General features: G+C 57.0%; 1 protein-coding gene across 1 annotated transcript; it reads left to right on the top strand.

Annotated features, from left to right (window-relative positions):
* The first annotated feature begins 11,984 nt into the window (after positions 1 to 11,984).
* Positions 11,985 to 15,916, top strand: ALPI (alkaline phosphatase, intestinal). Its single transcript, XM_045481717.1, has 11 exons — positions 11,985 to 12,194; positions 12,277 to 12,393; positions 12,508 to 12,623; positions 12,809 to 12,983; positions 13,062 to 13,234; positions 13,504 to 13,638; positions 13,735 to 13,807; positions 13,934 to 14,068; positions 14,160 to 14,351; positions 14,573 to 14,692; positions 14,788 to 15,916. The coding sequence occupies exons 1-11, from the start codon at positions 12,053 to 12,055 to the stop codon at positions 15,084 to 15,086; spliced, it is 1,677 nt and encodes a 558-aa protein (XP_045337673.1). The 5' UTR covers positions 11,985 to 12,052; the 3' UTR covers positions 15,087 to 15,916.
* Positions 15,917 to 25,301: the final 9,385 nt, after the last annotated feature.

Consider the following 25,301-nt stretch of genomic DNA (forward strand, 5'->3'; position numbering starts at 1 on the left):
TTTGATCTGGTGGCAGTGAATTTCCTTCAGAGAAAAACTCAGTACGATACCTGGGAGGAGGGCCTCGCAGGAACTGGAGGGCTGATGGAGTCACTGCTTTTGTCCACTGGCAGGCCATGGCCCGTCCTCATCCAGCACCCTAGCCAGCCTTCCAAGTGCCCATCTTGCCACCCCCTCTCCGTTCCTGTCCCCAGAACCTTCTCCTGCAGCCAAGTATCTGGAAAGGAAGATAGGCGAGGGTCTGGTGGTTTGGCATTCGGAAGAGGAGATTTCTGGGCGTTTGCTGTCCCAGGCAGCCCGACAGAGCCCCGGTGCTGTCCCCGAAGGCCTCCCACGGAGCCTGGGAGCTGGGGGCAGGGCAGATCCCCCATGGAGTGGCACCCCTCAGGGCAGCGGTGTGTCAGAGCAGCCGGGCTCCCTCTCGAGCAGCGTGGACTCAGACCGGACCCCCCTCCCGCTGCTCCAGTGCCCCCCGAGCCCTGGAGAGGCATAGCCAGCTTGGTCAGCAAAGAAGATCTTGGCTCCCGGCACTCGCTTGGGAGTCGCCATGATGCACTCTGGAGCCATGGGGGCCACTGCGGCCCCAGCCCACCCCCACCCCATTTGACAGAAGTGGAAACTCTACCCAGCAAGGAAGCAGGTCTCTGGCCAGAGTGACACAGCGAGACTGCCCAGCCAGGACCAGGGCTCAGGTACCTGCCCGCCACTACACCCCCACTGCCTGTGGGCCCAAAGGAGGCGGCCCAGCACCCTCCCCAAGTCACCGGAGTTCGTCTTCATCCCCTCCCCCGGCACACGGGGCTCTGGGGGAAGCCCACGGAGGGGGCCGCCCCTCCTGTGTCCCCACGTGATGGAGCTCTTGACAAAAGGATGACCAGCACAAAACCTCGTCAAAAAGGAAGACTCGCTCATCCCTTCGGCTGCTGCAGAACCAGTGCACGCTAGTACAGGCAGGAGCCCCAGACCCCACGCGAGGCCCTGTCTTTCTCACAGGGCCGCCTTGGATCACCGTGCGGGGGGAGGCGTCATGCAAATAATGTCACTACAGGACGAGGCTGTAGCAGAGCTCCGAGGCTGGAGAGCGTATTCCCAGCCATGAAGGGACAGTAGCCAGGTGACACATGGGCCCCACATGGGTGAAGAAACTGAGGCTTGACGGTATTGGACTTAACCACGAGCCGTGAAGGTCAAGGTCATTAGGGTCAGCACTGGGAGGATGTGCAAGAAGATGCTGGAAAAGGAGACTGCATGGACCTTCTGAGCTGGCCGGAGCCTGCCCTCCAAGGGCCGTGAAGAGCCACTGGAGGTTTCCAACCAGAGCTGTGCCACAGTGTGGCCTCTGTGCCTTCAGTCAGCCGTATGTTCTCGGGGCTGCTGTCCAGAGGGGACTTGTGTCACTAGTGCGGCAGGTGGTGGTGATGGCATGAAGGTAAAGCAGGAGAGGGAGGTCGAGTGTGGGCAGAGCCTCAGGGAGCAGACTGCTGGCTATTTGCAGGTGTGGGCCCTGAGGTCCAGTGCCGTCTGGATGGTGGAGGGCGTGGGAGGCTGGAGCGCAGGAGAGCCAGCGAGCCGGGACAGTGAGGACTTTCCTCACGGCAGGGAGCAGATGCAGGGTGCAAGCCAGCTAGTGTCTCTGCTGAGAACAGACCTGGGACACGGGGTGGGGGGGAGGTGGGGGCAGTACAGAGGCTGGGCCGGGGCTGGAGGGCTGGAGGGCGGCAGGGGGGGGGGGGGCGGCGCGCAGCAGTAGGGGTAGCGGCCGCAGGTAGATGTGGGAATGCCGGGCTGGGCCCTGAAGTGCAGGACAGTGGTCCTCTGGCCGGGCATCCTCAGCACACAGCCCGGACCAGAAGCCTGGAAGGGCTCAGGACTGAAAATCCAGGGTCGGGAAAGATGGGGAGAAGGGGCCAGAGAGAGGGGCCCTTGAGCCTTCAGGAAAACTCCTGTCTTTTGATTACAAAGAAAAGAAACCCAGTGCAAAGTGGCTCTGGGAGGAGGGAACTGGTAGGAAGATTGGATGTGAACTAGCAGAGGAGGGCGGGAAAGCCCACCGTGGGGGAGCTAGGGACGCACCACGCCTCCAGGTCACCTTGAGTGGCTCTGTCTCCCTTCTCCATTTCCTCTTCCCTTCCTCCTGGTGTAAATCACTTCCTCCACCACGACCTTCTGGAAGCATGAGCTCTGTATCTTGCAGCCCACCCTCTTGGAGAGAAACTGACACCCTCTCCCAAGTTAGAGAGACCCCAGGAAAGAATGGGGCAGCTGCCCACCCCTGGCCCATCAGAGAGCCGTCACGGGGCAGAATGGTAGCTCCTGGGGTCTCTGGCAGTTGGGAGGGATGGGTAAGAAGCTGGGGAGCAGGTCCCAGGAAGAGGCCACACCACTGGGGAGACACAGCACCAGATGCCCCCTGCAGCTGCTGCAAGCACAGAACAGTGACGGGCCCCGAGGTGGGAAGCTGGAGGCCAGGTTGGGGGGACCGTGATAATCCAGGCAAGGTGAAGGCCTGAGAGAGGGAGCAAAGCCCAAATGTCCCGACAGAGCTGGCACCAGCGGGTCCCGGAGTCACGGGCAACATTGGGCTCCCCACGGAGGAGGTGGGGAGGAGCGCCCTGGGGGAGTGGGGGCAGAGGAGGGGTGGGGACAGCAAAGGCCAGAGGTTGGATTCCCTCTGGGGACAAGAGAGCCTCAAACGCTGCTGCCGGGGGTTGAAAGCATGAGGCAGAGTCGTGCAGCGTGTTGGGGCCACGCAAGTGATGCAAAGAAGCAATCCTCGCAGCAGCCGAGACAGGAAGCACCCCAAGTGTCCGCCAGCACAGGAATGGATAAAGATGTGTCGCATACACACAATGGAATATTACTCAGCCACGAGGGAGGACATCCTGCCAGCTGTGACAACATGGGTAAATCTGGGTGACATCACGCTAAGTGAAGGGTGCCAGGCACGAAACAAATACATGTTCTCACTTATGTGTGGAGTCTAAAATCATCAAATTCGTAAAAGCAGAGCCGAATGCTGGTTTTCAGGGCCAGCCGGGGCAGGGAGGAAGAATGGGGCGGTGTCGGTCGAAGGGTACGAAGTCTCAGTTGTAAGACACGCAAGTTCCGGGGACCTCGCGTACAGCATGGTGATACAGTTAACGATACTGTGTCGTGTGCTCGAAAGCTGCTAAGAGGGTAGATCTTCAGTGTCCTCACCACAGAGAGAAAATGATCACTATGAGGTGATAGATATGTTAATTAGCTTGATTGTGGTGGTCATTTCACAATGTATACATATTATCAAAACACCAAGTTGTACATCTTAAGTGTATACAATTCCTATTGTCAATTTATACCTCAGTGACGCTGCTAAATAAACAAATAAATACAAATGGCGTCTGTGTGCCTCCCCCTTAAATCTGGACAGGCTCAGTGGCTGCTAATAGGCAGAAATGTGGCAGAAGTGACCCTGTGCTAGTTTCGAGGCCCAGGCCTTAGGAAACTGGCAGCTTCCACTCCCATTCTCTGGGAATCCGGCCGCCATGTTGTGAGGAAGTTCGAACAATTCTGTGGAGAAGCCCTCAGGGAAAGGAGCCCGTTTATCAGCCACGTGATGGAGCCACGTTGGAAGTGGATCCCCCATGTCCCTTCCCGCCACCCCAGCTGAGGCCCCAGAGATCAGACACAAACTGTCCCCTCCAAGCCCTGCCCAGATGGCAGATCTGTGACCAATAAATGTCGTTTAAGGCTGTTTGGGGATGGTTGTTATACAACCATAGATACCAAGAACAGAATATCAATAGAATATGTCCACGGAGCTTAAAATTAAAAAATGAAGAAGTCATTTAGAAACAGTGGTAAATGTCAACACAGAAAACCAAGAGAGGGGAAGGTGGCTGCCTCTGAGATGGAAAAATGGAGGGAGAGAGACCGACAACTGCTGTTTTTTGTTTTGTTGTAACAAACCTTACAGATCTATTTGATAGTTTAAAACTGTATTCACATATAACTTGGATAAGAATAAAAACAAAAACAGACCACACCCCCCCCCCCAAAAAATACTTTTCCTTAGCAAGAATGGATCTACAACTGGTTTAAAAGGCTTTTTGTACATTCAGCAACAGGGATGTTAAACAGTCCATCATTCCCGTCACTAAGATAAAATTCCTGCCAACAGGTGGCCTGATACTCCCAGTGAGTTCAAATGCCACCCAAGGCTTCTACTAAGGACTCAGGTGGCAGTCTGGGTCGCGACAGGTCTCAGTTGCCTCAGTGGAGCCACTAGGGACGGTGTTGGCTCCATGTCTGAGCCAAGGTCAAGGTGTCCAGGTTGAGAAGCTAGGCCCTGGGCAGCGAGCCAGCCCAGAAGCCGCCGTGCCATCAGTCAGGCCGGGGGGAGAGACAGAAATGCTGATGGGAAGGCTGCTGGCCCTGCGTGGTGGCTCCTCAGGAGGGCTGACCTTGGGCCCGGGCTGGGCACTGACCACACAGGCCCAGTGCACGGGTCAAATCACAGATTTCAGGGTCAATTAGAGTTGAGAGGGGGGTTTGAAGTAGGTGAAAGATGTAAGCCCTGGTGAATGGAAGGAGGAGAAAGACCCCTTTCACGGCAATAAAGAAGATTCTGGAGATGGGGGGGAGGGTACTTTAAGCACTTGGAATGATGACTTTGAATTTGCACATAACTGAGGTTACAAATTTAAAACCTACTGCAAATCTCTTTGAACCTTTTTTTGAGTTTTTATGGTTTGGGGATTTTTTTTTTTTTAATATATAGAAAGCAATTTTAGGGGGGAAGTCCATTTAAATCATTTATTTTACTTAAAGTTGTTTGCCTCAAACGGTTTTGTGAATGGCGTTGTGTAATGTTCACAGATCGTTCACTGCTCGGTTCTGGAAAGCCTTTAGCTAAATGTTGAAGAGGCAACAGAAACGGAGGTACATGCCTGCTCTCATATATTTCACCTTAGTAGATTTTGCCATCTAACCAAGGTGCTCTTAGAATAAGACTGTCCTGCTTCTTAGGATACAAAACTCAGAGTTACATTACTGCATGCAGTTAGAGGAGTGAGCCTGCTTTCCCTCCCATTGTATATCCACGACCAAATCACCTGTCAGCCATGGACGTGTCTTTCCTGCATCCCCCTAAGAAGAATGACCTTGAGCCATGGCTCAAGGAACAGCCACCTGCCCGCCCACCCTGCCCTTGCCACCGCTGCCACCACAGGGCAGAGGAGAGGCCTGACCTCGGCCCACTCGGCCAGCCCACTCCTGCACCCCCACCCTTGGGCAGGCTGAGACCCCGGGGAACCATATGGGAGGGGGATGTGGTGATGTTTCCTGCCCTGCTGGTGGATGGTCGGTCCCCTTATCTGTACCCCATCCCACCCCCACAAACATGTGACCCAAGTTCCCCCATAGAAGGGCCGTGCCTAGATATTCCTCCCACCCAGGTAGGTAGAATGGCCCAGAAGGAGGCCTTGCCTACACAGACCTTAATTAGGAATTTTTTAATACTTGTTTTCTAGGAATAAGCCACTTTGCCTAACATTTGGCCCGTTGGCTTTCAAACGCTCAGCTTTGATAACGTTCAAGACCTGACCTGCCTCTTTTCAACGATTAGGGTTTCGCCTCCCTCCTCCCCCACTCCAGGATTGCCTCTGTCCCACGGCCCTGTGCTCACAGCCCTATGACATCAGTACTAATGATATTTTTCCGTTTCGCAGAGGAGGAAATTAAGGCTCGGGCGAGGTTAGGTACTGAAAGACACCCATGCTAAGCGTTGGAGACCCAGCCCAGGCCCCGACTCGCTGCAGTTGGACCCTTTGGTCTTTGCCAACCTGGGGGTGTGTAACGCGGTTTATTCTGCATCAGTCGAACACCTTTTTGCTATCATCCCGTGTGAAGAAGCTGTCCGGCAGGAGGAGGAAAGGGAGCTGGGCGAGGCTGGTGGAAAAATGGCCACTGCAGAAGAGGGATTTGGGGAGGGGCTGTTTCGAGGGGCTTTGCCCGGAGGGAGCCAGCAAGGAGGGCGGGCACTGAGGAGAGGGCGGATCCCTCGGGCCAAAGTGCAGAAAGCCACACCAGGTCCCAGAGTCCCTCCTCCACCGTGATCACCAGCTTTCCTGTGCCAGTAACTCCTCCACCTGCCTCTGCCTGTGCTTCCCCCACCCCCTCCAGCAGCACCCTGGAGGCCGACCTCGGCCCAGCCGCCCCTCCTCTTCACGCCCTCCTCCGCCTTCCTGAAGCCCAGCCGGGCACCAATCCTCCAGTCTGTCGGTGGGGATTGTATCCAGGCTTCTCTCCTGCCCGGATCCCCCAGCATTACTTCCCGCTCCTCTCCAGGGTGGTCTGACGCTGGCCAGGGGAACCTCAGTTCTTCCCCTGGGACAGCGTCCAGGAATATAGCTCAGTTTACATACCACCCCCGGCCCCGCCACCTCTGGACAGGAAGCCCCTCGCTGATTGGGTCTGATTTGACTCCTCTAGGTCTCCAGGATGACTTCATGTGGTCAGTGCTCAAGAGATTTGCTGAATAGAATGGTCTCCTTTAAACAACTGGTAGCTGCCCAGCTTCTGGTTTTTGCCTCCAGGACCCTCACTGAGACCTTGAGCCAGTGTGGCGAGGACAGCTGCAATGGCCCCATGAGCATCTGAGGGCTTCACCTCCTGAGCCTCAGTTTCCAAGGCTGGTATAATGGGCTCCCTCTATTAACAGTTGTCTTCTGGGGCCTTCCTTTGGGCTTTGCAACCTCTCTCTGACCCCTGACACCAAGCTGATGCTGACCTTGTGCGGGTCACAGTTCCCAGCGTGAGGGCAAGTGACTTGGTATGGTGTAATCCCTGGGGTTCCCAAGTGTACCCCAGCATGCACTTAGCTCAGCCTTAGATGCCCTCAGTTTCGCTGAGCCCCAGAACATATCTCGGCAAACTTTTCCCCTCCACGGTCCCGGGGATGCCCCCAAGGTCTGTGCTGTCTCTGGTTCCTTCCAAAGGCCCCCAGGGCCCAAAGTGGCCCCTGCGGGGGCCATTCTCCAGTCAGTGCCCATCTGCTCCTGGGGAAGGGCAGAGCCTAAGTCTCTTTAACCTGGAACAGGGACCAGAGACACCCAAACCACAGAAAGGCAAGGGGCTTCTCCCTTCCCTGCTGCCAGTGCTTTTCACGTGACCCCCTAAGAACTCTCTCATTGAGCCCGTGACCCTGGCCATGGCCGCTGCTCTCAGCTGAGTGCTCCTTCCTTGTCCATCAGCTCCCCAGGCCACGATGCAGCTAATTGCTCCATGAGCAGCTTGGTCCCCGTGACTTTCTTGATGGCCCCCTGCTCAGGCCAGGAGGAGAGGCAGGCGGGCCAGCCTCCTCTCCTAGCCCCAGAACTGCACAGGCAGGCCTGGCCAGAGAGGGAGACACGTCATCAGAGGTGCAGTGCCACTGTGGCTGGGAGGGGCTAACATCTCTGCCCTCACCCGGTGCCCTCCCTCCTGCCTGCCAGACTCCCAGGTGGCTTCAGGAGGCTTAGTACCCCCTGATCCCAGGAGGTCTGCCCATGAAATGAGGGCAGAATACAACTTGTGTTCGCTTCCAGCATCCCCGCCTGAATGGGGACACTCCTACTGTTTCGACAGGGCTGGTGGGAGGTTCAAATGGGAGACACTGCCCCTAGAAAGAGATGCCTCGGTTTCCCCCAAAGTGTTCCCCATCATGCTGAGGGGTGTTGTGTTTTGGTGATCAACAGTCATTCCCAGCTCCTGCCATGCTCCCCCTGAGTGGCAGGGCCGTCACTACATCTCCTAGGGGTGGTGTCGTGGTGAGATCAGGAGGGCAGGAGGCAGGAAGGAGCCATTCCTCCGTGGGGCAGCGGCAGCTGCTACAGGGTAGGCAGGCTCAGCATCACCCTGGGTGCCTACCCGCGCCCTGTGCTGGGGGCCGGGAAACACCCTGAACAGCCACCGGTGGTAGATGAGGACAACGGTGGAGGGTGCCAGTGCTCCAGATGGGGCCCTGCAGGGCAGGCCCTTCCTTCCCAGGGAGCAGACACACCAGGACAACCAGACTGCCGGCTGCACAAAGCGAGGCAACTCCCCGCCTGAGCTAACAATTACCCAAGAGGTGTTATCTCTCTCTTTTTTTTTTTATGTTTATTTATTTAGGTTTTTTTGGGGGGTGGGGGGGAGGGCACTAGTGTGGGAGGGGCAGAAAGAGAGAAGGAGAGAGAATGCCAAGCAGGCTGTGTGCTGACAGCACAGAGCCCGACACGGGGCTCGATCTCACAAACCACGAGATCACGACCTGAGCTGAAGTCAGGAGTCAGACGTTTAACCGACTGAGCCGCCCAGGCGCCCCAAGAGGCATTATGTCCTGCTCCACACCCAGAAAGACCAGAAAGAGCTTGCTGCCTGCTGATTTGTCATCCTGGGCCACAGAGGAAGGACTATAACCAGATGTCATCACAGGTGATTCAGGCCCAAAGGTGCCTTCCTGCGTGGCCTTCCTGGTGGCCCCGCACAGCCGGGTCAGAGCTGCAGGCTTCAAATGTGGACAAACATACTTTGTTTACTGCCCGTGACATGTGTATGTTTCGTCTCCAGTCCCGCTCAGGCACGTGACAAAGTTCACAAGAAACGAAAGCTGAGGCGCCTGGGTGACTCAGTCGGCTGAGCGTCCGACTTCGTCTCAGGTCATGATCTCATGGTCTGTGAGTTCGAGCCCCGCGTCAGGCTCTGCGCTGACAGCTCAGAGCCTGGAGCCTGTTTCGGATTCTGTGTCTCCCTCTCTCTCTGCCCCTCCCCTGCTCATGCTCTCTCTCTTTCTCTCAATAATAAATAAACGTTAAAAAAAAAAAAAAAAAAAAAAGAGGGGCGCCTGGGTGGTGCAGTCGGTTAAGCGTCCGACTTCAGCTCGGGTCACGATCTCGCGGTCCGTGAGTTCAAGCCCCGCGTTGGGCTCTGGGCTGATGGCTCGGAGCCTGGGGCCTGTTTCCGATTCTGTGTCTCCTTCTCTCTGTGCCCCTCCCCCCTTCATGCTCTGTCTCTCTCTGTCTCAAAAATAAATAAAAACGTTAAAAAAAAAATTAAAAAAAAAAAAAAGAAACAAGAGCTGATCACAAATGATGATTACCTAATGTCATCCCAGGAAGGGCTTATGGTCACGGTCCTGGGGATTTATTACAGAGAAATGAAAACGTATGTCCCCCCAAAACCTGAATGAATATTCATAGCAGCTTTACGTATAATAGCTCAAACTGGAGTCAGCCCAGATGTCTGTCCTTAGATGTTCACACATCTAAACACTGTGGTCAACCCATCCTACAGAATACACTCAGCGACACAAAGGAGTCAATGATTGATATGCTTGGATGAGTCTCTAGGGAACTGTCCTGAGGGGTGGGGGGGGAAGCCAACCCCAAAAGACTATCTGATTCCGTTTATGTAACTTATTTTGTCACGGAACCTGGTCTGGATCACCTGGCAGAAGAACCAAACAGCACCCGGAGATCTTGGAAGGCAGGAGGTTTATTTCACACCAGCGGGCTCAGAGGAGATCACTCTCCAGAGGTCTGAGTCCTGAGCGTAAGCATGGGGGACAATTTATAGTCTGTTATTTCTGCATTCAGCATTAGTAGTAATTTGGCAGGAAGAAGAACCAGGAAAGGGAGTCTTTGGGCAGGGACAGAAATTCCCCTGTCAGTCCTGTCGGCCGTCTTAGATTCTTCCCTAACAATTTGAGATGACAAAATTTTAGAAATGCAGGAGAGGGGTTAGGGACTGAGCAGGGGTGTGGGAGGGAGGTAAGGTGGTTATAAAGGGATCTGTTCCAATCTCCGGCGTTGGAGCTGTTCGGTATCTTAACTGTCGTGGTGTTTACATGAACCCATGCATGGGACAAGATGGTATGGAACTTACATGCCCACACGAAGGAGTTCATGCAAAACAGGGGAACGCCGAATAGGTATCTGAGAATCTGTGACTTTGTGCCACCTGGGGGAAATTGGGCAGCATCCAAGGATTCTCTGTATTATTTCTTACAACTGCAGGCGAATCTAGTTATGTCAAAAATTCCAATTGATAACGGGGATGGGGAATTCACTGGAAGACTAATCTTGGAATAATAAACCTTTCACCTACAGCCTGGTAAAAAGAACCAATTAATTAATTAAGGACCTGCCCAGGGGTTAGTCTCCCCTGACCTTTAGCCAAGAATTTCCCTAGCACAGCAAGATGATGCAGGGGACAGAGGAGCTATGGGGACACTTCAGAGGCCAGGAAGGATGCCTCCCAAGGCGCTAGCTCTCCTCAGATGGTGGCCAGGGCACTCTCCCTGGTTTTGGAGACCAAGCACGTGGCTCAGGTGGTGAGGAGGCCAGAGCGCAAAACGGAGCTACCGTGGTCCACTGGGGTGGGCGGAGTTGGGAGGAAGGTCTTTCTTCTTCGAAAAAAAAAAAAAAAAATGTTTAAGGTTTATCTTTGAGAGAGAGAGAGAGCTCACACAAGCGAGGGAGGGGCAGAGAGAAAGGGGGACAGAGGATCCAAAGCGGGCTCTGAGCGGACAGTGTCGAGCCAGATGCGGGGCTCAAACTCAACAATCGTGACCTGAGCCGAAGTCTGTCCTGCTCAACTGACTGAGCCACCCAGGTGCCCCCCCCCCATTTTTTTTTAATGGTGGGGAAAAGCACAACACAAAATTTACCATCGTAACCACTTGCAAGTGCCTGGCTCAGTAGAGTGAATGCGCGCGCACTGTGGCTGTCGGACAGCAGCTCTCCAGGAGGTTTTCATCTTCAAAACTGAAACTCTGTTCCCACTAAACACCTCCTCCCCCCGGCCTCCTCCTCCTGGGCCCTGGCAACCAGTTCTATGCATTTGACGACTTGAGATGCCTCGACTAAGTAAAATCACACAGCGTTTGCCCTTCAGTGACTGGCCTATTTCACTTAGCATCATACCCTGAGGGCTCATCCATGTTGCAGCGTGTGACAGGATTCCCTTCCTTTTTAAGGCTGAATAATATCCCCTTACGTGGACGGACTACGTCTTGTTTATACATTCATCTCATGATAGACACTTGAATGGCTTCCACCTTTTCGCTACTGTGAACAAGGCAGCTATGAACATGGGGGTGCAAATCTCTCTTCCAGACCTTGCTTTCAAATCTTTTGGATATACATCCAGACGTGCGGTCGCTGGATTGGAGGAATGCTTTTGAACCGGTCTGGTCACGGAAACCTCTTTGTTCCTTATCAGAAGCCATTCCTGTGGGTATTCGTGGCCCATGGAGAGAAGAAACTCACCCCTGGGTCCTCTCTGCCTGTCCAAGGGAGCAGAGGTCAGCCTCACCGTACACTGGGTCCCCACCCCTGCCTGCGCCACACACATGCACGCACACGCGAGAGCCTCACAAGGCTGGCCCGTAATTGGACACAGAGACGAGGTTCCGCTCTGTCACCACTAGCCCCACCCTTTTCCACAGCACAAGGGACTCTGGGTCCAGTCTCCTGGGCACCCTCTGAGCCCAGCACCCTCCCCACCTGCCCACACCAGTCCTGGTCAGAAGCCAGGCCACCCCCTCGTGCCTCCTTTCCCATGTCTCGGGGCCTCACAGCATCAGGATGCCAAACCCAAGCCCCTGGCCCAGGCTGTGTGCCTCACACCCCACCTCCCTGAGCACCCAGAACCGAGCCTGTCCAAAGCTGGCTCTCAGAAAACACTGAACAAGTGAGGTGAACGAAGGAGCAACAGTGCTCCCACAAGTCTGTATGAGCCAAGGGTCAGGAGTGGCCCCTGTCGGGGTGCCTCTCACCCAAAGGAGATGTGCCCCCTCAGCCCCACCCACCCTAGGGAGACTGCTGGGACCATCCTGTGCTGGACAGACCTGCCTTTTCCAGGACCCCGGCCTTGAGGCTTGCCCAGCCACGCCCTGCCACTTGCCTTCTACCAGCGTGACTTAAAGTCACAGGGCAGGGGCGGGGTCAGCGTGGCCACCTGGGACAAGGGGAGGGACATGGAGCCTTTTACAACCAGGAACAAAGTTCTCCCCTGACTTAAGCCCGGGTGGCTTGTACTGCGGCTGGTACCCATGTTCTGGCTCCCCCAGGGTCCCAGCCTCCCCGGAGTCCTGGCCTTGCAGCCCTCCCACCATCCCACAGGCATGCAGGGAGCCTGGGTGCTGCTTCTGCTGCTGGGCCTGAGGCCACAGCTGTCCCTTGGCATCATCCCAGGTAATGAGGCACCTCCCGGCTGCCCCCCATGTATAGGACACTCCCCCAAGACTGACCTGGCTTCCACTCTCCCCTTGGCCAGTTGAGGAGGAGGACCCAGCCTTCTGGAACCGCCAGGCAGCCCAAGCCCTGGATGCCGCTAAGAAACTGAAGCCCATCCAGACGGCTGCTAAGAACCTCATTCTCTTCTTGGGGGACGGTGAGTGTCAAGGCCTGTCCACCCCCTGTGGCTCCCACAACCCTGGTCCCCAAGGCTGCCAGTGGACACAGACCAGCCCTGGGGACTCGGGCCTGACAAGGTGTGCTCCTTCAGGGATGGGGGTGCCCACGGTGACAGCCACTCGGATCCTAAAGGGGCAAATTAATAACAAACTGGGACCCGAGACGCCCCTGGCCATGGACCACTTTCCGTATGTGGCTCTGTCCAAGGTAAGGGCTGGGTGGCCTCGGGGTGCTCCCCACCAGAAGGGGGGCGGGTGCCCAGGAGTGAAGGTCCAGGAGGCTTGGGGCCGGAGTTTGGGGACCAGGGTGGTGAGGGTGGGCCCCTGGGCTTGGGTCAGGACCTGGGGTATCTGATGGAGCCAGAGGGGAGCTGAGGGTGTCTCTGTCCCCAGACATACAACGTGGACAGACAGGTGCCAGATAGCGCAGGCACAGCCACAGCCTACCTGTGCGGGGTCAAGGCCAACTACCAGACCATTGGACTGAGTGCAGCTGCCCGCTTTGACCAGTGCAACACAACACAGGGCAACGAGGTCATCTCCGTGATGTACCGGGCCAAGAAAGCAGGTGGGCTTGGGGCCCGCTTAGCAGGCAGGGGCAGGATCAGAGACCTCAGGGGCTCACCCTGAGCTCGGCCATCCTCAGGGAAGTCCGTGGGGGTGGTGACCACCACAAGAGTGCAGCACGCCTCACCAGCCGGCACCTACGCACACGTGGTCAACCGCAACTGGTACTCAGACGCGGACATGCCCGCCAAGGCCCGGAAAGAGGGGTGCCAGGACATCGCCCAGCAGCTCATCTCCAACGTGGACATTGATGTGAGCCGTGAAGGGCAAGCAGGGGGGCGGGGGGGGGGGGGGGGGCGGGCGGCGTGTCTCCACCGGCCACAGTCCCAGGCAACTGACGACCTCAGCTCTGGGGCCTGGCAGGGTCTCCCGGAGCTTGGGGTGGGGCCCGAGGTGGTGGAGGAGGGACCGCCGGGGACAGGCCACACCCACAGACCTGAAAGGGGAGCGTGGGGCTCTCTGAGGAGGGAGCGAGGGGCCAGCCGGGCCCCACGCCCACCTGCCTAATCCTTTGGCTACAGGTGATCCTGGGCGGAGGCCGAAAGTACATGTTTCCCAAGGGGACCCCAGACCCTGAGTATCCGAGTGACGCCACACAGAACGGAATCAGGTTGGATGGGCGCAACCTGGTGCAGGAGTGGCAGGCCAGGCACCAGGTGATGGGGGCCCAGAGGCGCACGGGGCACGAGAGGGACACGGATCCGAGGGCTATGGACTGAGGCCTGGCTCTGCACCCTCCCCCCCCCCGCCAGGGTGCCCGGTACGTGTGGAACCGCCAGGCGCTCCTTCAGGCTTCCCAGGACCCCTCCGTAACACACATCATGGGTAATGACCCCAGCCACCCCCACGTTCCCGCCCTGGCCTCCCGGGTCCTCAGAGGGCCAAGCGTACGCCCAGATGTTCACACCCACTCCCCGGCCTACCCGTCACCACCGGCCCCCTTCCCCACAGGCCTCTTTGAGCCAGGAGACACGAAATACGAGGTCCACCGAAACCACACCCGGGACCCATCCCTGATGGAGATGACGGAGGCGGCCCTGCACCTGCTGAGGAGGAACCCCCGGGGCTTCTACCTGTTTGTGGAGGGTGCGTGGCAGGCAGCCCCTTGCGGAGCACGGAAGTGGGAATGGCCAGGGTGGGCTGGGCATCGTCCACCTTCCACGCGCCCTGCCCGCAGGAGGCCGCATCGACCACGGTCATCACGACGGCAGGGCTTATCTGGCACTGACGGAGGCCGTCATGTTCGATTCTGCCATCGACAAGGCCAGCCAGCTCACGAGCGACAAGGACACTCTGACCCTTGTCACCGCTGACCACTCCCACGTCTTCTCTTTTGGTGGCTACACGCTTCGAGGCAGCTCCATTTTCGGTAGGCCCAGGAGGGTAGCAGGGTTTCCTCAGTTATGTGGCAGAAATTGCTCCGACTCTCCCTTTCCTCATCTGTCAAACGGGGCAATGATAGCAACCGCCTGGTAGGGTTCTTGCGAGGACGAAGCTGGCGAGGCCCAAAGCGCCTAGGGTTACTAGGTGTAGCCCGCGGAGGCCCCCTGGCTGCGGTCAGGGCGATCACCGGGTCCCTCCTCCCTGCAGGCCTAGCCCCCCGCAAAGCCCATGACAACAAGACCTACACCTCCATCCTGTACGGCAACGGGCCCGGCGGCTTCGCGCTCAAGGACGGCGCCCGGCCCAACGTCAGCGACAGCCAGAGCGGTGAGTGCAGCGGCGGGCGGTCTGGGGGGAACTCGAGGGAGGGAGCCGCCGGCCGCCCGGCGGGCCCTGACCCCCCCCCCCCCCGCTCCGCCCAGGGGACCCCTCGTACCAGCAGCAGGCCGCGGTGCCCCTGCAGTCCGAGACCCACGGCGGCGAGGACGTGGCGGTGTTCGCGCGCGGCCCGCAGGCGCACCTGGTGCACGGCGTGCAGGAGCAGAGCTTCGTGGCGCACGTCATGGCCTTCGCCGCCTGCCTGGAGCCCTACACCGACTGCGGCCTGCAGCCCTCTGCCGGCCCCAACGATGCCGCGCCCCCGGGCCCCGCCGCCGGCCCGCCGTCGCTGCCCCTGCTGGCCGGGGCGCTGTTGCTGCTGCTGGCGGGCGCCGCGCCCTGACCGTGACCCGCCCCACCCGCCCCCGGGCGCCGCCGCACCCCGCCCCGGGCCCCCGGCCCCAGGCCCCGGCCCCCGAGCCCCCGCCGCGGGCCCCTCCCCCCAGACCTTCGCCTGCCGGCAATAAACTCCTCTCGGCCCCGGGGCGCCTCGATGGGGCGCCCCGGAGCCCGGGGTCGCGGCCTTCCTGGGCACCCACGGTGCCCCTGGGCTGTTCGCAACTCCGCCTCGACCTCCGTGTCAGGGTAAGGACTGGGCTCTCTGAGGGCCAGGTGCTGCCCGGCAGATAGCCCTGCATGAGGACCAGGGGGGCACCATCCTAGAGGCGCCCCCCCCCCCCCCCGCGGGCCACAACTTTGCCCAGACCCCTCGCCACGCCTGCTTCTTCACTTCAGTCTTCACAGCACCAAGGATTCAGGCACGTCGGGGCTCCCGGAAAAGGGTGGTTTCCTGTCACCCCGCACCTGGGCCTGCAGGCACCTTGCTGGCTGAGGAGGCTGCTGGGGCCAGGACACGGTACAGTCCTCCAGGGGCACCTCCTAGGGAGCCCAGCGGTCCTACTACACAGAGAGGAGATGGTGACACAGAATGGAGAGACTTGTCCCAAGTCACTTAGGTACTGATGTTCACCCCCTCAGTGACCATCCCAGACTGGGAGACCCAAGGATCGGTGGAGGCAGGCGGCCCCAGAGCAACCCTTGCCGCCTCCAGGAGGCCATCTGGGTGATGGGCCTAGATCTGTGAAGAGATGAGATCCCATTTCCCCCGCCCGGGGGCCTCTAGTCTACTGACAGAGACAAAGCAATAATCAAATAAACCGTTATAATACAGTATAATGCCCGTAGTGATGTGTTCTAGAGAGAAGAATCATTAGTATGTCTGTGAGTGAGGGGACGTGGTGGATAATCCAGATCAGAAGGTCAGGGAGGGGCTGGCTGCCTGAGGAGCAGAGGGTGGAGCCAAGACAAGGAAGTGAGGGCGTGAGCAATGCAGAAGGAACAGCCGTGCAAGGGCCCTGAGGCAGCAATCAGCAAGTGCTATTCCAGCACTAGCTGGACCAGAGTTGGGGTGAGTGGGGTAGGGGTTAAAACCTGAGGGATAAGAGATGGGAGCAGGTGGGTGGGGAGTTTGAACTTTATCCAAGTGTGGTATGTACATTGGAAGGCTTTTAGCAGGGGCATAATGTGACCTGACTCTTGGAAAAGATTATTTCAGGGATATTTCAGGGATAACCCCTGATTATTTCAGGGATAAGAATCTTATTTGGGGCGCCTGGGTGGCTCAGTCAGTTGAACGTTTGACTCTTGATTTCGGCTCAGGTCATGATCTTGCGGTTCATGAGTTCGAGGCCCCCACCAGGCTCTGTGCTGACAGTGCAGAGCCTGCTGGGGATTCTCTCTTCCTTTCTCTCTGCCCTTCCCTTGCTTGTGTACACGTGTGCACTCTCTTGCTCGCTCTCTCTCTAAAAAATAAATAAACATGAAAAAAACTTAATTGAAGAGTAACTGACATGCAAAATTGTATTCATTTCAGGTATACAACGCAGTGATTAGATATAGATGTACAATAAGAAATGGTCACCACAGTAAGTCTAGCTACCATCTGTCATCACACTGAATTGTTATAATTCTTATTTACTAAAATCTTGATCTCACACTGTAAAACATCAATTTGAAGGCATGTCCCTCAGGGCAGTTTATTTCAATTTTGGATTTTAGTGGCTGTCACAAAAATATGGGAGCTGAATGGGAAAAGGGCATCATTAGCTAGGCTTCCTAAACCATCATATTCATGGTTTTTTATTTTTTTTAATCCTTATTTGTTTTTGTGAGAGAGAGAGAGAGAGAGAGAGAGAGAGACAGAGCTCGAGCAGGGGAGGAACAGAGAGAGAGGGAGACACAGAATCCGAAGCAGGCTCCAGGCTCCGAGCTGTCAGCACAGAGCCCGACGCGGGGCTCGAACCCACGAACCGCGAGATCATGACCTGAGCCGATGTCGGACGCTCGACCGACTGAGCCACCCAGGCGCCCCAATCATGTTCATCTTTAAACTCCATCCACCGATTAGGCAAAGACTTAATAAAAATCCAGCTGCTCTATTTCTGTCTTCCCTGTTATCAATTAGTTGGTTTTACAAGCCAATGGAGAGGTGCTGCGTGTTTATACTTCATAAATGGGTTCCAAACCCAAGGAAACTTTACATTTTAAAACTCTACAGGTTTAGAGGCACCTGGCTGGCTCGGTCAGTAGAACGTGTGACTCTTGATTTCAGGGTCAAGAGTTCAAACCCCATGTTAGGGGTAGAGTTTACTTAAAAAAATAAATAAGATTAAAAAATTTAAAACTCTACGGGTTTAAAAAACAGGTTATTCTGGATTGAGTGGTAATTGTTGCACCATTTTGGGTATTCTAGATACCACTGAATCATACACTTGAAAAGAATGAAGTTTACGGTGGGTAAATTACATTTAAATTTTTAAAAACAGACAGCTTCCAAGTTCTTTTTTTTTTTTTTTTTAACGTGTAGGTTTTGTGGGTCAAACACATCGTTAGCCACAAAATCACGTGTCCATGGAAACATTTTCAAACATTTGTTTTAACGTCTTTCCCTGGAAGATGTTCACCAGGGAAGGTGAATCTGTTTTTTCAATAATTTACTGGGTGCCTAAAACTGATAGCTCTCGTCTCCTCAAGAAATGTCAGCACCCCAGTCTTTAAGAAGGAGGGAAATGGGGCGCCTGGGTGGCGCAGTCGGTTGAGCGTCCGACTTCAGCTCAGGTCACGATCTTGCGGTCCGTGAGTTCGAGCCCCGCGTTGGGCTCTGGGCTGATGGCTCAGAGCCTGGAGCCTGTTTCCGATTCTGTGTCTCCCTCTCTCTCTGCCCCTCCCCCGTTCATGCTCTGTCTCTCTCTGTCTCAAAAATAAATAAAATGTTAAAAAAAAATTAAAAAAAAAAAAAAAAAGAAGGAGGGAAAGGTAGGAGGAAAGAGACGGGGAATTCACAACAGCCCTTCCCCATTCTTTGTGTGGCCTGGAAACTTTCCTGGTCACACCCGATTTTATTACCAAGTATCATAAAGATTCTGCTTTACTAGAACAACCTTGGTTTTTGTTTAACTTTTTTAAAATATGTATTTATTTTTGAGAGAGAGAGAGAGAGAGAGAGAGAGACAGAGCATGAGTGAGGGAGGGGGACACAGAATCCGAAGCAGGCTCCAGGCTCTGTCTGAGCTGTCAGCACAGAGCCCGACGCGGGGCTCGAACCTATGGACCGTGAGATCATGACCTGAGCTGAAGTCAGAGGCTTAACTGACTGAGCCACCCAGGTGCCCCAAAAATCTTGATTTTTTTAAAGTTAACACCACGGAGGGCTCCTGTGCCCTTGGGCTTCTAGTTCTTTCCTGCAGTGGTTTGACAAGGTAGGCCAGTGAGTTTTGTAGGTACAGCTCCCTCCACACTTTTTCCTCATCCAGAATCCTTTAAAAAAATCCTTTCTCAGTAGCTGTTCCATCAGCGGGTGCCTGACAGTTTTCCCTGTGTGCAATTGTTCTTATGAAACAAGGCATTCATATATCTTCTCTACTCTGTCTTTCCTTTCCTGACTCTCTCTCTCTCTCACACACACACACACACACACACAAAGTGGTTTGTGTATTTCATTATTGAAACAGAACCCAAGCAAATACCTTAAGCTGAGATGTGTAAAAAACCACATGGTAAACCTCCCACACTGGGTAATTTGTGCTAACACATCCTTCCAATCTGTGGTAGTGTTTTCTCTACATCTTCCGACAGTGTTTGCTGACAAAGAAATGCCTTTCGGTTTGTCGACAGATCATTTTCTGTTCATTGTTTCTGCCATTTTTACTGCGGCAGAAAAAAAATAAGTGTTTGCCTGGTGGTAGGTGTTTTTTGTCTCATGCTATTATGCAAGAAACTTTAAAAGAGCTTTCCAAATATTTATCATTGCTTAGGGAAATATCAAAAAAGTACTGAGTTGAAAAGCACATAACTTTAAACGTCGCTGGGAAAAGCATTGCGGGGGTTTGTCTCCACGTTCTGAAAGCTTAGTTTTTAGATACCTCGCTTGTCCATAAGGATTTCGTGCTCTATTGAGTCGTGTCTCAGGGCACCAGTCGCTTGGGGCAAAGCTTCACCAGTAACGACGGGGGCAGAGTTGTTTCAAACAGTTTGGTTTGGTTTAGTTTTTATATTTGGGGCTGATTTCCCATCAGGTGTGCACCGTGGGTGATGATGAGCACCTATCAGGAGAGAGGACGGTCGCGTCTGCGGTCCCTTACCTCGTGTGGATTATTGGTGTTACTGGCTGTGTCTTTACAGGGCTCTTTCAGAAGCTACTTGATTGTTGTGGGGGATTCGTTTGTTTAAAACTAGATCATATTATCCCTAAATCCACTTGGGCAGACACACTAAACTCTCACACATCACCATCCACTGGAAGTGAGCAAACGGGGAGAGGGTGTCCCTCACTGGGCACCCTTGTTCTCTTCCATGTCGGGGGTGGACGCCCCGCTGACGGGGGAAAGGCGCCAGCATGGAGCTGGATGTTAAATATGAACATCCTGACTCCCGTTTAGGGTGCCCCCTGCCCAGGGTCATGGCAAGTCCCCAAAGGAGATAAAGCACATTAGGGCCCAACATACCGTAGACACTCAGGAGGACTCAGTGTCCCTTTAACCTGGTGCCCTGAGATCCAGATGGGGGGCCAGGCAGGCTGGGACCCCGGATAGGACTCAGGCTAAACAGCTCCCTTTGCCGTGGGTGTGTCAGCATTTCCGGGGCTCAGACAGGGTCTGGAGGGCACCACAGGTCCAGTCTCCTCTAGACCCAGGGCCCCCAGCTCGTGGAGTCCCCTTGAGCCCCTGTCCCTGCACCTGGCCCAACCCGGCTCAGGGGGCTGATACGGGATGTGTCACGATGGGGAGAAACAGGCATGCTGTCTCTCGGGAGGCCTCAGACGGGATGCCAGATGCGCCCTCGTCCTGCCCTTGAGGCTGACATTACCATCTGATGCAGTTAGCCAGCCCCCACTGCCCCCCGTTCCAGAAGCAGGTCTCCCCACCTGGTCAGCATCTACATGACAGGCTGTTGCCCTGTGAGGCTGACACCCCGATTCCTGCCTCCCGGCGGGGCCTCCGGAGGCCTCCAGGAAGCTGTGCAGGATTTTAAATTGCACCCTCGGATCTAAAGTGGCCCCAGGGCCTGCTTACTCCGGCTGAACAGAACTTCGGCATTTGCTACCAGCACACACGCCGGGCCAGAGCACTGACGACAGGCAGCCGAAGCTCCCCTTGGTGTAACCTTGTCGCTGGGGGAGCCCGGTCTGTGCCAACGTGCTGGGCACAGTGCCTAGGGACCAACTGTGTGTCTCCTCCGCTGCCCCTCTGGGAGGAGACGGCCACCCTCCTCCTGGCTCCCAAAGGGTGAGGCCGCCCACCGTCCACCCTCCACCGGGAGGCATCCAGGCCCCGGGCACCCTGACCTTGCCCTTTCTTCGCTCACCAGCGTTGCATGTTCCGTCCGGCACGCCCCTCCCTCCCTGCCCTGGGCTCCTCGGGTGAGAGAGAAGTGGCCATGTTCAGACCTCCCCATGCAGATCCCCGTCAGCAGTCCCGGCGACGTTTTGGTCCCGCAGGAAGGTGGGAGGGATTTTTTTATTATTTATGCAAACTACAGACAAGGAGAGATGCGGCTTAACGGCACCATGTGACAGTGGCTCCGGGACTTGAGCTGCCTGCCGCCCAATGAATCAGCCTGAGCCACCGCCAGAGGCTCCCAGGCGGGCGGCCGCTGAGGTGGGAGAACAGGCACCGCCTCACTCCCCTCCGACCTGATGAGCTCATGCCGGGCTGCTCCAAGGGCCTGGGGCCTGGGGGCTGAGCCGTGTGCCCAGGCGGCCCTCTGGGCACCTCCAGCCCGGCGTGGGGTGACAGGGAGGGCAAGAGGGGAGCCCTGTGGCCGGAGGAGTCCCAGAACAGGGACCCTGCCAGGACACGGCGGGGGGGGGGCGGAGTCCAGTTCATTAGAAGGACTCTGCAGGAAAGGCCAGGCCAGTGCCCAGCTAGTTTTCCCCAAAGGGAAGGGGGCTTGGGATCTGGCGGTCCCCATCCCTGGCAGCTTTGCGGACGACGCCAGTGACCGGGTGAAGGCTGCACAGGAGATGCTCTGCTCAGATCCGGACAGACTTGGCTCAGTGATGTGCCGTCCAAATTCGAGTCGTCCAGGGTCGCGCAGAAACTGCGGGATGGAGGTGGGGGTAGGGCAGCGGGACTGGTGCTCCCTGCCTTCCCCCCACCACCTCGTCCTGCTGCTGGGTGGCCGGAGGGGACAGTCACAGGGCTACAGACTGTGCTGGGCCTCTAGGCCAGCCTGGAGCCAGCAGAGGGAAGGGGAAAATGCTCTTTTTAATCAATCAAGAGGAAGTAGTTTTCTCAGGTCACTTGGAGGGAGGACGGAGACATCCAGAAGGAGAGAAAGGAGAGGAGGCACAGAGAGGGCCCCTCTGCCCCCCCCCAAACCTTCAGTAAAGTCTGTGACTCTACCCAGTTCCATGTGGGAGGTCCCTGAGGAAGGAAGGGATAGGGGGCAGCCCGGCATAGGGGGCGTCGGGGTGGGAAAGGAGGCATGAGGAGAGGCCTAATCCCCCTGAGAACATACCCCCAGAGCTATTTGCATATGGAAGACCCTGGGCTTTCCAAACATTTTTGGCATAGGAGCTCAAGCCATTTAAAAATATTGCATCTAGGGGCGTCGGGGTGGCTCAGTCGGTTGGGCGCCCGACTTCAGCTCAGGTCATGATCTCGCGGTTCATGAGTTCGGCCCCTGCGTCGGGCTCTGTGCTGACAGCTCGGAGCCCGGAGGCTGCTTCGGATTCTGTGTCTCCCTCTCTGTGCCCCTCCCCAGCTTGCACTCTATCTCCCAAAAATAAATAAAACATTACAATTTTTTTTTTAAATATTGCATCCAGCAGCGCCGAGGTGGCTCAGTCGGTTGTGTCCGACTCTCGGTGTCAGCTCAGGACACGGTCTGGCAGTTTGTGGGATCAAGCCCCACGTCGGGCTGTGCGCTGGCAGCGTGGGGCCTGCTTGGGATTCTCTCTTTCTCTCTCTGCTCCTCCCCCACTCGTGCTCTCTCTCCCATGGTCTCTCTCTCATGCTCTCTCTTTCTCTCTCATGGTCTCTCTCTCTCTCAAAATAAACAAACATTTACAAATAAATAAAAAAATATCGCATCTAGGGTACTTCACAAGCGGGGGCCCCAGGGCCCCCAGAGCACCGGGCATCTGGAGTCGGCACAGAAATCCCGGGGCTGCCGACCCCCCCGTTCTCTCTGAGACCCTAGGCAGGGAGGCTCGGGCACACCTCTCCAGCTGGCTCCCAGTCCTCCCCAGATCTGTACCGAGCTGGCACCCAGGGGGCCCCAGACGGAGGGTGCTCCTGGCATCCTTGACCTGAGGTCTCGGAGTCGGGCCGAGCCTGCTGGGGCAGCAGCCGTGCAGGCCTCGGCTGGGGGGGGGGGGGAGGAGGGGCAGGGCGGCTCACATCAGTCCATCGCAGGCAGGCCGGCCCCTGGCACACACACCCTCCTGGGGCTGCCGGTGATGGTCCCGGGACCCAGAGAGGGTGAGTCACTTGCCAAGGTCACCCAGCAGTGACCCCTGGGCTCAAGGTCTGAACGCCACGGATGGCAGAACCAGAGCCGCACCAGGAACCACAAGGCGCTCTGCACGCGGGCGCAAAGTGGACGTCTGGAAGCTCTTTCCCTGCTATTAACTGCTTGGCTGAAGACTGCTTTCCGTCATCCCAGCGAGCTGTGCTCAGAGGACGCCCTCACCCCCCGGGAGATGGCTGGGGCCAGCCCTACCACAACCCGTCCCATGGCTGCCCAAGGGGCCTTCTCTGCACTCACGGCCTTCACTTAAGACGGGGAAACTGAGGCTGGGTGGGCAGCTGTGCTGACCTTGCCGGCCTCCTCAGTGGAGCCGCTGGTACAGGGGCCGGCAGCCACGAGTGGCCAGCGTCTGCACCACATGCGTGGTTCCCTAACAGGACGCTCAGACAGCTGGCACCGAGTATGGGACGGACGCCCAGAGCTCAAGAGGACGCGGCGGCTGAGTGGTGCCCATCAGCTAACGTGTGCGGCGTGACCTTAGGGCCCGTGGCTCCCCTCGGTTTCCCTGTCCCTGTCACCCTGGCACCTCAGTGGGCTGCAGTGAGGATGCTCTTAGGGCGTGTCTGGAAAAGCAGTTTGGGAAGCAGCGGGTGACACACAGTGTCACGTTTGTGCCAGGCTGGGCCACACCGTGGCCCTGGGTTTCGTGGCTGGTCTGGAGTTCATGGGCCCCGTCCAAGCACCAGGACTCTGTCCTTGGGGTGCCCGTGGCTCAAGCTCCCTCTGACCTGATGATCTCCCTCAGTTCTCCCTGAACAGCTGTGAAGCCCCGAAGCCCCAGGTAGCAGCGACGTCTCCGCAGGTAGCCCAGCAAGGAGCTTCACGGCCTGGCGGCCCACGGTCCCGCCCGCAGGGTGGGCGCGCTCTGGCTGGAATGCACACTGGGTTTGAGGGCCCCCTGGCTGGAATGCACACTGGGTTTGAGGGCCCCCCGGCCAGCAGCCAAGTCCCACAGGCTTCCCGCTGGGCCAGCCTCCAGGCCAGGAAACTGGTCCTCCCCCTGGGGGCCCACCATCCCCGCCCCGCCCCCTGCCCCCGCCACGCCCAAGTCCCTCTGGCTCCCTCAGCAGGGCACAGACAGAATGGGGAGGTCTCACCCCCTAGGCTCCGTCCACCCCAGACCTCCCCTGAGCTGGATGGGAGACAGGAAGGCTTGGCCTTGGGTGGAGGTGGGGAACTAAAGAGCCACCGGGGCACAGGGGGCAAAAGCGCTGGGCCTGGGAACTCCGATTCCAGCCAGGATCCCAGGTCAGATGGATGGGCTTGGTCACGGGGTGTGGAGGGTCCCAGACACCAGGCCCCACCCAAGCGGGTAACAAGGAGCGAACTGGCTGGCTGTGCCAGCCACCAGAGGCACATTGTAGCGTGCCGGCTGCTGAGGGATATGGTATACACATGCCCAGGCCAGGGGGCGAGGAGCTTGGAGGGGAATTTGGAGGTAGGTCCATAATCACGCCTCCTCTACCCAACCCCTACTCCCTGCACACCCCACTTCCACCTTTGAAGGGCGTTCTGCCCTGCTCATCTCCTGAAGAGTCCCTGCCCCTTGGGGGAACTTGGCTCTTCCTATGGGGTCCAAGTTCCTGCCACTTCTCCTCAGAGCCCTCCCCAGGGCCACACAACGCCCGCCCTTCTACTCTGCCTCCGTCAGCTGTGGCACGTGCGTTTTCTGTCTCTCATTCCCCAAGGGTGGTGTGCCCGAGGCTCAGATAACAGGAACTTTTTAAATGTCACTCAAGGCCGAGATGGGGATGGCTGTTCTCTGAGCATCACAGGAGCTGGGCTGGCAAGAGATTCTCCACTGCGGTGGGAGATGGGGACAGGCCACGCGGGGCACAGCCAGGGAGGGGCGCCCCCTCTAGGCTGTCCCAAAGTGAGAGAAACAGACGAGAGGAGGAAAGGCAGGAGGCCCACGGTCCCCCACTCACTGCAGACACCCGGATCCCCCAGTGGGGCTGCTCCATGTGACATTCTCCCCGCACCCCCGCACCCCACCATCCTGTGTGTGATGGGGCAGCCCTCCCTCCTCCCCCTCCCACCATGGGCGGGGCCTAGAGCCTCACGGCCATGTCACAGGCCAGCCCCTGACAGCTCTTCTCTTTCTCTCATCCCTGGAGCGTCCACTCCAGACCGGAGAGCACGATTCAGTGTTGTACAGAGTGGCCCCGACCTCCATGTAAGCGTGTCTCATAGCTCCCCTCTCTTGGACACACTGAGCCCAAGGCCTGGCCTGTGATATCTACACTTTGAGGGGAAGTGAGTCCCAGTGTCATGCTGGAGCACAGACCAGCGGGCTTGGTGTTCTGGCCCCCACGAGCCTGGTCTGGAGCTGGACAGGAGCCTAGGCGGGACTCTGGGGGAGGGAGGAGCAGGTGGTTGGTGGGAAAGACAGAAGAGCCAGGGAGGGGGGACAGGAAGGGACGAGAAGGTCTTCTCTAGGGTCCCCGCGGTGCTGAGGGCCTGAGCTTCCTCACAAAGGGACCCCTTCAGCCCAACCTGCTCCGGAGGCCCCTGAAGAAACCAAGAC

Source organism: Leopardus geoffroyi, chromosome C1 (genome assembly GCF_018350155.1).
Source record: "Leopardus geoffroyi isolate Oge1 chromosome C1, O.geoffroyi_Oge1_pat1.0, whole genome shotgun sequence".
Taxonomy (NCBI): domain Eukaryota; kingdom Metazoa; phylum Chordata; class Mammalia; order Carnivora; family Felidae; genus Leopardus; species Leopardus geoffroyi.

Coding starts and splice junctions, on each gene's coding strand:
- ALPI (XM_045481717.1), top strand. CDS start 12,053: ATGTTCTGGCTCCCCCAGGGTCCCAGCCTCCCCGGAGTCCTGGCCTTG. Junction 12,394..12,507: donor CATTCTCTTCTTGGGGGACG/GTGAGTGTCAAG, acceptor GTGCTCCTTCAG/GGATGGGGGTGCCCACGGTG. Junction 14,069..14,159: donor CTTCTACCTGTTTGTGGAGG/GTGCGTGGCAGG, acceptor CCCTGCCCGCAG/GAGGCCGCATCGACCACGGT.